Below are 10,986 nucleotides of genomic sequence, written 5' to 3'. Positions count from 1 at the left end.
AAAAAAAATACTGGAATGCCATAAGGTACAGAGCAGCAATGCATCTGGCACACCCTCATTTGAAAGTGTATCTCCGAAAACTTTGGCAGAGAGGAAAACTATCTTGTTTTTATTTCACATAAAATTTACTTCATTGGTTTCATGTCATCAGCCCATGACTGTATAAAGAGTCAGAATCCTTACAAACACATCAATGACTCAACAGAGAAGTGTTGCAAAGCTGTAATCTAAACCCTGGTATTAATTTCAGAGGCTATTAATGCTATTAAAAAAGGAGGTTTTGCTAACCAAATAATGGAATACTCTTAATTACTTTTCAGTTCGAATACAGTCCCTGACAGGCTGAACAGCCATGTTCTTTACATAGTGACTACAGAACTTGCCAATTTCAGTATTAAACTCCGAGGCATGACAAGGCATCTCAAATTCAATAATTACTGTAATTGAATGGTAAAGATTGACTATTTACATATAAAGGAATGTAACTACCTCTGCAAATATGTCTGCTGTAGTTTTGCAAATCTGGTACTCAGTTTAAATCAACTCTTACTTCTACTTATCACACATAAGAATGGCAAAAATGAAAGTTTCAAACCTATAATTAAATTGCTCGATCACCATTTTTATTGGCGTGTTTTTAATGAGTTTTTCAGTTTCTTTAATTCATATGAAAAATCGTTAACAAGGAGTTAGTTGTCTATTTGGACTTTATTTGGAGCCAAATTTTTAAAACTTGTGTGAAAAATAAGGTGTTTCTGACTTTTGTGAGACAATTGGAAACATGAACCCTGACCAAGTATTTGATAATATTAAGGAATTTTTAAAATTAATTTTCAAGGAGAATAGTCTGATGATTTTTTTTAAAGGATGCGTGGATTATTTATTACATCTCATCATTGTCTTAATCATCAAACATTTGTTGACCTTCTGCTGTATCAAGAGCTCTGTGCTCCAGATGAATTATTGGATATTGGGCCATTACCAGGAGGTAATTATTCCACCTCTGTTTGAGGATCATGCCAACTGCAACTGACTACTTTAATTTTTTTTATTTTTTTTAACTTTTATTGTTATGTTAATCATCATACATTACATCATTAGTTTTTGATGTAGTGTTCCATGATTCATTGTTTGTGCATAACACCCAGTGCTCCATGCAGAACGTGCCCTCTTTAATACTCATCACCAGGCTAATCCATCCTGCCACCCCCTTCCCCTCTAGAACCCTCAGTTTGTTTCTCAGAGTCCATAGTCTCTCATGGTTCGTCTCCCCCTCCGATTCCCCCCCTTCATTCTTTCCCTCCTGCTATCTTCTTCTTCTTTTTTTTTTCTTAACATATATTGCATTATTTGTTTCAGAGGTACAGATCTGTGATTCAACAGTCTTGCACAATTCACAGAGCTCACCATAGCACATACCCTCCCCAATGTCTATCACCCAGCCACCCCATCCCTCCCACCCCACCCCCCCACTCCAGCAACGCTCAGTTTGTTTCCTGAGATTAAGAATTCCTCATATCAGTGAGGTCATATGATACATGTCTTTCTCTGATTGACTTATTTCACTCAGCATAATACCCTCCAGTTCCATCCACGTTGTTGCAAATGGCAAGATCTCATTCCTTTTGATGGCTGCATAAACAACTGACTACTTTTAATTTAAGTTCATCCTTGAACACCTGCCACTGAATTCCAAGCATTTACGAATGACAAAATACTCTTTATAAAGTCAATAAGAATATGTGTTTGTTGTTCTGAAGTAACCCACTGGATGTGAATATGTTATGCAACTGTAATATGAATGCAACATTTGGCCTTAGTTCTTTTTTAATATATAAATTTCACTTATATCAAAGTAATACATGTATATAGTTCTTAAAGAATCGATAGCATGACAACTTTAAAGAAAATCAATAGCACTTGTTCCTTTCCCTCGTCCTAGCCGAAGTACCCAAGTATCTGTCAATGCCCTACAGTCAAAGACCTGTCATTGAATAGGTAGAACTTATTACTCAATTCAGTAAAAGAGAACTCACACCATGGGGAGCCATGGGATGTCTCAGTTAAAGAGACTTATTTTAGGGTTGGGCTTTGGTTGTGTGATTTGGGGGACATTTCTTGCTCTGGATAAGAAATTGTTTAGAAATGGGGATAATTCTATGATTGGGTATTTCCGTAAATCTTATCTACAGGAAGGGAAGACTACAGAAATACTAAAGCTACAGTTGGTAAGAAGTAGCCCTCAGTCATACGAGCTGAAATAGGGAGATGTTTGGTATTTTGTAGCTAGGACAATGTTCCTATCTTGTTTGTGTTTAGACATGATTATAGATGGTCTTTATTTTGCCTTGATCCATTATAGTCACAGAGTGTCCTTGTAGGATACTGATGTTCTGTGAAATGTTTTGGGTTCAACAGGAGAATACCAGGGACTAGCTGTGAGTGTCAGGCAGTCCTTAACATCACCTTGGCCCAACAGGGAACACTGGACTAGCCCTTAGAGGTCTGGAGTTGCTTTCCTCTTCCCCACAATTTTCACCAGGGACAATCATATTCAATTTTTTTTTTTTAGCAGTTTCTTCTGCTAAAAATATTCCTAAATATTCGTTTCCTCTTATTCTTAAATATTTGATTTGATTTGATTTATTTTTTAAACATTTGACTTCCTGCCATAGAAATAAGCCTTTTGCTCGCATATCCATCAGATTATACTCATTCTCCACATATGTGCCTCCTGTACCCATCCTGGTAATGTACTAATATCACCAGTATTACTTAAAAGTAATTACAGTTCTTTTTGTTATTATGGCTATGTAAATATTATCCATAGCAGGGCTATATAGTGTACTATGATTATATATCCTTTCCTTTAGAATTTCATTTATGAATTATCTCATTTTATCTCATTGGCTCAGTTATCAATAATTCTTCCCCCAAATCCTCCAATAGAATTGCAAAACTTCTCTTTGAATGGTTAAAACATCAGATAGTTCTTTAGGTCCATTTTCCCCTTGCAGACAGCCCTCCTGGACCCTCAGATGACTGCTGCAGCCCAGACTAGGAGCTCCTGAGGCCCTCGGCATGGCTGCCACCCTGGATTTCATTTTAAGCCTTTAATTCATCTGTCCCTCTCTTTGCTGGCTTTTCTATGTCCTCATTCCCAAGCCTTTTTTCTTCTGTTAACTCTATTGCTTCTGATGAGTACAACCCCTGGTACTTCCCAAGAAAATGTACATAGGAGGCAAATTTTTTGATATATGCAGACCTGAAAATGCCCTCCCCACCCTGCACACTTCTTTTTTTCAAGATTTTATTTATTTGACACAGAGAGAGAGACCACAAGCAGGCAGAGCGGAAGGCAGAAGGAGAGGGAGAAGCAGACTCCCTGCGATCCCAACGGGGCTCAATCCCAGGACCCTGGGATCATGACCTGAGATGAAGGCAGATGCTGAACCGACTGAGCCACCCAGGTGCCCCCACCCCTCACATTTTAAAAAAATATCTTCTTATTTTTTCTAGCTATACTGAATTATAATTGACAGGAGGCTTCATTCGGGAGCATAATTGATTAAATCATTGGCCGTTAGTAATTGATTCAGCCTCCAGCAACCTCTTGCCTCCCTGGAAGGGAGAGTTTGACAACCAGCCTTCATTCGACTTTTCCAAAAGCCACTTCATTAACATAACAAGGATACCCTGATTGCTCTCACTGCTTAGGAAATTCCAAGGGTTTTAGAAGCTCTGTTCCAGAAATGGGATCTAAAACCAAATATATATTTCTTATGATAAATCACAATGTCACAATATTGCAATGTGATTATCACCACAGTGTTAGCCAATCTTTCTACCACATCATAGCAACTTTCCTTTTTTGGGCCCCTGCACACTTGCATGACAGCATGGGGGAAACAGAATTCTAAGTTAGAAAGAGGTTTCGCTCTGAATATTAAAGTCACAACTCTTATATTCCAGATCTTAGTGTTGCTGTTGAGAAGTTCAGTGCCTTTTGATTTAAAAGTGACCTTTTTTCCCTCTTCAGAGGCTATTAGGATCTTTGTCCTTGGGGTTTTGAATATTCATTATGACATGACCAGTTATTATTATTATTATTATTATTATTATTATTATTATTATTATTTGCATGTATTGTTTTCTGGGACCTTTCCATCCAGAATATGAAATTCTTCAGTTCTGAGAAACTTTCTTATATTACTTCTTTGATAATTTATTTCCTTCAATTTTCTCTCTCTAGGGCTTATTTAGTTGGACCACCAGGATTGAACCATTAATTTTCCTTAACCTCCTTTTTTCCCTATTGTCCCTTTGTCTTTTTGTTTGACCTTCTGGGAGATCTCCTCAACTATTTATTTTTACCCATATACCAGTTTGAAAAATATTTGTTAACCTATTTTCACATCTGTGAGTTCTTTCTCATTGTCCAAATGTTTCCTTTTTTAGAAAATCTCTTGTTTTGTTTTGTTTTGTAGATGCATTATTTTCTCATATCCCAGGCTCTAAGGATGTTAATTATAGCTTTATCTGATATGTTCTCCTCTTCCCTCTGTTCGCTCTATTTTTTCAAGTTCCTTATTCATGTTTGCTTAAGTGTCTAATATGGTATTAGAGGCTTTTTCCAAGGCCCGACTTCCTTGTTCTGTTATTCCCTTCTTAAAAGTGAGGCATTAGGGGCATCATTAGAAAACTTTATATGCATAGATGGGGCCTATGATGGACCAACCAGATGCTTCCTTGTTGATGACCTGGCAGGGGCAGGGCAACCTCTTGGGGGTGGGGAGGAGGGGGAGGGGCACTAAAAGTTCCACTATTGATAGATTTTTCTCTCTGGGTGTTCAGTTACTCTAAAGAGGAAACCTCTAATCTTCTGCCTGAGAGGTTGTGCTCCCAGCCCCTGCTCTTGGAACTGAGCAGAACAATAGAGTGGGGCCTCACTATTCAACACTGTCACACTTTACTTAACCCTTGTCATCAACATAACACTTCCTTCCATTTCTTGGCTCAGCCCAGACATCCTACCTCCCTGCTGCAGCTTCTTCATAGAGAAAATCCCTAGCTTCTGATGTATGAGGGAGAGAGTTGTCTGGCTATTTGGGACTGAGGAAGGGATTTAGGAATCTACCTCCTCCCAAAACCGAGTTTCAATAATAACTTGCTTATATTCCCCACTTCACTCTCACAGTCAGTGGGGCTGAACGTCGCTAATTCCTGCTACGGTCTGAGATTCGATGGCAAGAACTGGCCTGTTTTCTACCCTAGAGGTGCTGTCTTTGCTCAGTTAAGTCATTGAACTTGTCCGTCTGATTTTGATCTTCCAAAAGATCAACAAATACAGATTTGTTGATATCTTTTGTCTATCATAGTAGCACCTCTTTTCTTTGCCCTTTCGGATTTATATATTATTTATCCTCTTCAGTGGCATTTTGGGAGGAAGCAGAGATAGAATATATACCTAACCTAAACTGTTTAACCAGAACTCTTAGCTTCAATTTTTACTACCTGTTCTTTAAAAATTTTTAAAAATTGATAAGCACACTGAGAATTCTGTAACAAGTTACCGGGGGAAAACAAAGACAAAACGACTACTTTTCCTCCTCCTTCCACACATCATGCAGTTGTATGAGCTTGTCCAAAACAGATAAAAAATAAACAGAAATTCAACAAGAGTTTTCAAATGGGGCAAATTTAGTCTGTGCTTACTGCACCAAAATCTCTGATGTAGGCAACTGCAGGTACTCAAAGAAAATAACAAAATCAGATAACAGGACTTATAATATTGAGTCATAGTACCTCAAGCATATGTAACTCTTTTGCTTCCATCTGACTTATCGACCATTACTCACTATAAATCCCATGGAAAGTGGCCTAATTTATCACGCTGCAAACTACGTTGTCCTCACCTCCTGACTGGCATCAACAGATTGTTCAGTCTCTTGCAGAATTTTCTTTCTCAGCTAGTAAACAGGTGACGGACCTACTCAACTTGAATTTCATCTCTACTCTCTGTGATGCTTTTCATGTTAAGAAATGTTGCTTTTCAACCACATAACGTTCTGTATGAATTCACGACTGCATACGAGTTGCTTTCATGTCAGTGGAAGCAAAGAGTTCTCAGTAAACAAAGTAAAAGAAAGTCTTAGTAGTGATAATAACTAGTAGCCACAATGAAGATGCTAATCAAATGTCAAACCCATCAAGGTGAATTTTTGCAGTTAACGTTTGTGGGTGTCACAAATCTTGATGGCAAATGTCAGTTCTTTCCATGGTTAGTGACATCAATTCATTGAAAACAAGAGGCAGGAACATGCAGATGCTTGTTTTAACAAGTAAATGTAGCGTGGCCTGTGGTAGGTCTGACTTTGCAAATATTACATGTTCTTGGGAAGCCAGACAGAGAACAAGTTTGGACTTGAGGATAGCAAATGTCAACGAGGCTAAAGAGAAATGTTTTGGTTTTTTTATCTCCCTGCCCTGAGAAAGAATTTTCTCACATATCTAGAAGGGAAAAAAATGTGTATTGGTACAGTGTTCAGCATTTGACTACCAGTTCTATTCAACACTTAAAATGTGCATGGTGTAAATCTCCACTGATCTCTTCTACTTCCACGGATTCATCCATTGGCTGTTTGCTGATGACATTCAAATATGCCAAGATTATTCTGACTTTTCTTCTTAATTTTGAATACATTTCAAAGAACTATCCTAAGCTATCTCAAACTCCACAAATCCCAAATTAATCCAATTATCTACCCATCAAGTCTAACGGTTTTCCCCTAAATTCCTTAATTCAATGAGTTTTTCTTTCTTTCTTTTTTTTTTTTTTACCATCTAGTCAGTCATCCAAACTAAAAATTCTAGTCACATTCTACCACCAAGCACAGTTCTTGAACCAATGGCCAATAAATATTTCTCAAATAAATGAATGAATGGATTTTCAATGCTTTTTCTTCCTGTCCCTCTAGCTGATGATTTAGTAAGTGCTGGTCACTTGACAGCAAGCCCCCTCTCGAGGCATCCCCTTCTGTTGGCTGCACTGTTGCTACTCCAACATGGGCCCTCAAGCCTCCTCCCCCTTGGGTCTCTATCATTTCAACCGACAGCAGTGCAGCTCTGGTCGTATTTTAACGTGGTTTAAAAATATTTAATTCTCGGGGCGCCTGGGTGGCTCAGTCGTTAAGCCTCTGCCTTCAGCTCGGCTCAGGTCATGATCCCAGAGTCCTGGGATCGAGCCCCACATCGGGCTCCCTGCTCCGCGGGAAGCCTGCTTCTCCCTCTCCCACTCCCCCTGCTTCTGTTCCTGCTCTCGCTCTCTCTGTCAAATAAATAAATAAAATCCTAAAAAAAAAAAAATTTAATTCTCCCTTTTGCCTGCCAAACAAAATTCTAACGTCTCTTCCTGCTCTCCTCAATTATTAGACCCTTGTCACTTCCTCTGACTCCTTCAGAGGAGTCACTTCCCCTGAATCCTCCTCTAAAGCCAGGCTTTCCCATTTTTGATCACACTGGGTCATTTCATGCCTTCATGCCTTTGATCATTTGATTATTTCCTATGCTGGGATGTGCCTTTTCTCTGTTGTCCAGCCTGCTCAAATCCAGATCGTCCTTTAGCTCCTAATCCAAATATTTCCCAGGCCTCTAATTGGAATTATTTTTCTACTCCTCAAAGCTTGCATGATCTTTTTATTTCTACTTTTGCTCTACCTCTCAACACAGCAGAGCTGCATTTTCTTAATCTGTTATGTGTCTGCCTCTCTCCCAAATCTGAAAAGGCCCCGTTCCCAGCACTTAGTGCTCAACCCACAGTAAATGCTATAGAAAGTTTTCAGAAATGACACTGAATTAAAGCCATTATATACACTATATACATTACCAAGAACTAAATACTTATTTCAGGAGTTAAAGGAAAAGAAAAAAAAAAAGAAAAGAAAATTGAACCAGAAAATGTTTAGTATTGAGAAGAAGGTGAAAAATACTAAAACAATGTGATCCATGATGTGGTATGAACTCCTATCTCAAGGAAAAAAAAAATCACCTTTTCGGTGAACAGAGGTTCACTGAGCCCCCACTTCTGCCACCAACCTGGCACCTTGCTGCATACTGCTCCTTTCCTATTCCTGCAGCCTCTTCAAACCACGGGGAGCTGGGGCAGTATTTAGGCCTGTGCTATTCATTCTTTATTCTTTATTCACTGGGTTTTGTTTCCCTATCTTGTCTTCCAGGCGTCAGGAGTGTGGCTTTATGAATCCCTGTGTTAGATGAGATAATGTGATGGCTGTGGGAAGAAGTGGTCTGGCTCCCCTTTGGAAAGCTTTCATTTATCTATTACCTCTGAGAGAACATGAGTCTGTTTGGAATGTACTGACCTCTCCCTCAGGTGCTGTGTTCTCTCTTATCGGGGTGGGGCTATGGAGGGGAGGAAACAGGTTGTCCTGAGTTCCCCCAAACCCTCCAGGCTCTCATGTACCAAGTCCTGTGTTGCAATGGCCTCGTGCATAATGTGCCAACTGAGGGGCCAGTAGTGGTGAGAACTTGTTGCATCTGACTTTTAATTATACATGGTGCAGAGTCCTTGCTAGTTCAGAGAGAGTCGCTCTTTAGGTTTGCTTTATTTTAGTGAAGGGGCATTTTATCTAATTGGAGAGAAATTATCACAAAGAGTCCAAGCACCTATCTCGACTTGCCCCAACGATCTTTTTTTTTTTAACTCTTAATTATAAAAATATTATAAATATATGCTAATTAGAGAGAATTGTAAAGACCCTGCATGTCACCATATCCAGCTTCCACAAGGAAGTAACAGCCCATCTTAATTCATCTGTACACCACTCCCACTCTCCCAGATTGTTTGGCAGTGATTCAAACATCATATTATTTCATTCATAAGTATTTTTTAAATATCACATAGGAATCTTGTTGGCAATATTGTTAAACAGCTTACCTTTGGTTAATAAAGTTCTCATCTTACCACAGCATCTATATTTTGTTTTCTCAAAACTTGAGAGGCTTACGGGGCTTCCCATACACGTATTAAATCTGTAAAACTTACACATGGTGAGTGGGATGGTGTGAGCTAGTTCTATCCCTGTGATTAATCTATTCTGTACACAATGGCACCCAGGGTGTGGGAATGCCCCTCCTTGGTCACCTAGTAACTTCACTGGTCAACAAGAAGCTGAATGAACTATTATATTGTGAGAAAGTGCTTGGCCGCCTCACTTGGATCATCTCCTCGATTTTAAGCAAAGTGCCATTGCCAAGTTTGAATTTGCTAAACCTTTCGGCTTTGCTGGCCGAAAAGAAGCATTCCACTCCTGGAGCATAAATAGATTCAGAGGACATGGGCTCAGGTAAACTAGGCCAAATACTGAAGCAGATATGGAGACAAAACCTGGTGCTAAGGCCGGCCCTCCTGGGTGATGACCCTTGTGAAGGGTCTGGTGGTGCGTCTTGCGTGGTCACAGTGGTCTTTCTGGGTCAAGAACCCAGTGGTGCCCTTCAGCTCTTGGAGCCCACTGCAGGCACTGTGCTGGCAGGTAGAGATTTCTTCTATTTATTCTTTCTCTGGGAAATGTTGATTGGACTGTCACTTTGAGATGTACGAAGGGGCATGCAAAGAAGGCTAAGACAGAGCCTTGTCCACAAGGGACTAACAATATATTACGAGAAATAAGGTAAGACAAATGCACAATAATGCAAGGGACATTAAGGCGAGTTCCATTAAAGACATAGAAAGGAAGGGCATTAAGACTTCACAAGCAGGCAAGATTCCACTTTTAGAGTGGGAAATAGGGAATTTTGCTAGATCAAATGCTGTATTTAAACCAAAGCTTAAGGAATGAATTGGATTTATGCAGCTGGAAATTAGGAATCTTGGAAGTGCATTCCAGGCAAGGGTATTATTAGTAGGATCCAAGATTAAAGGTAGGAAAATATCCCTCGTCTGAGGTAGAACAAGCAGTTTTTCTATATTGGAATATGATATTCTATGTGTAGAATTATTTGAGCTTGAACCCATTATTGCAAAAACTCTAGAAAGACTGGGCTGGGCTGGGCTATAGAATTGGACCCCCCTCCCACACACACTAAGAGGGGAGCAGATTCTTGGGAATAGCCCCAATTATGGATGCTGAGAAGTATGGCAGGAAGAACATTGTATCTGATGAATATGATCTCAGACAACAGCAGTTACTCTAGATAAGAAGATGAGTGGTATCATGAAATCCAACTCTAATTATATAGTGTCAAGGCAAGTGGGCAGGTCTCATCAATCACGAATCCAGGGGATAATGTTAAGAAATTATTAGCGGGCAGTTGATAGGCATCAGGGAAATCTGCGCAAAGGCAGCATGACCCAGACAATAGCAGCTGGTGATTATAGCCAGGACTCTAGTCTCTGGAGAGAATTGAATATGGTCCTAGGCAACATATTGAGACAAATACCTATTCACGGAAAATGGTAAGGACACTGTTTCCAGAAGAGGAGATCAAAATAAAGGCAGTCTTAGGTACAAGACAAAAACACAAGCTGTCAGAATTGGAGCCCAAAGATAAACCCAGACTCGTAAAAGGATAATTTAATGATGATTCTTAAAATGCTGACCTATGGGGCTACAAATTACATATTCCTTAGTTCAGAATTGAATTCTAAAGATTGGAGAGTTGCTAAACCTGCAAGAAGTGATCAGATAACCTCAGCTGTGAGCTGTAAGCTCAGAGGAAGGATGGACAAAGAGGAGAATGGTAGGACGTGGGGATGGGGTGAGGAGAGATTATAACAGATCAGATCATGGGGGGGCCTATAGACCACCAGAGTGAAGAGGCTTGACTTGGTTTAACAGCCTTTGAGTAGCCAGGGCACATTCTAATCAGAGAATCAGAACCTGTACAATTAGAGCTATTTTTTGGAAGGCTAACTTGAAAATTGTAAATGATCACAAGCTCAGCAGAAGTGTAAACCTAACTTAATTCTCA

At 39.6% G+C, this 10,986-nt stretch overlaps 1 protein-coding gene across 1 annotated transcript in view; it reads left to right on the top strand.

The window, feature by feature from the left end:
* The first annotated feature begins 867 nt into the window (after window positions 1-867).
* The window catches only part of DTHD1 (death domain containing 1), a 69,804-nt gene continuing 59,685 nt past the window's right edge, over window positions 868-10,986 (top strand). Inside the window, 2 exon segments of the mRNA XM_021701637.2 lie at window positions 868-988; window positions 9,342-9,548. Coding sequence (XP_021557312.2) covers window positions 868-988; window positions 9,342-9,548 — 328 coding nt within the window.

This window comes from Neomonachus schauinslandi, chromosome 2 (genome assembly GCF_002201575.2).
Source record: "Neomonachus schauinslandi chromosome 2, ASM220157v2, whole genome shotgun sequence".
Lineage (NCBI taxonomy): Eukaryota > Metazoa > Chordata > Mammalia > Carnivora > Phocidae > Neomonachus > Neomonachus schauinslandi.
The sequence above is the reverse complement of the archived record's forward strand: the minus strand, read 5'-3'. Positions and strand labels throughout refer to the sequence as shown.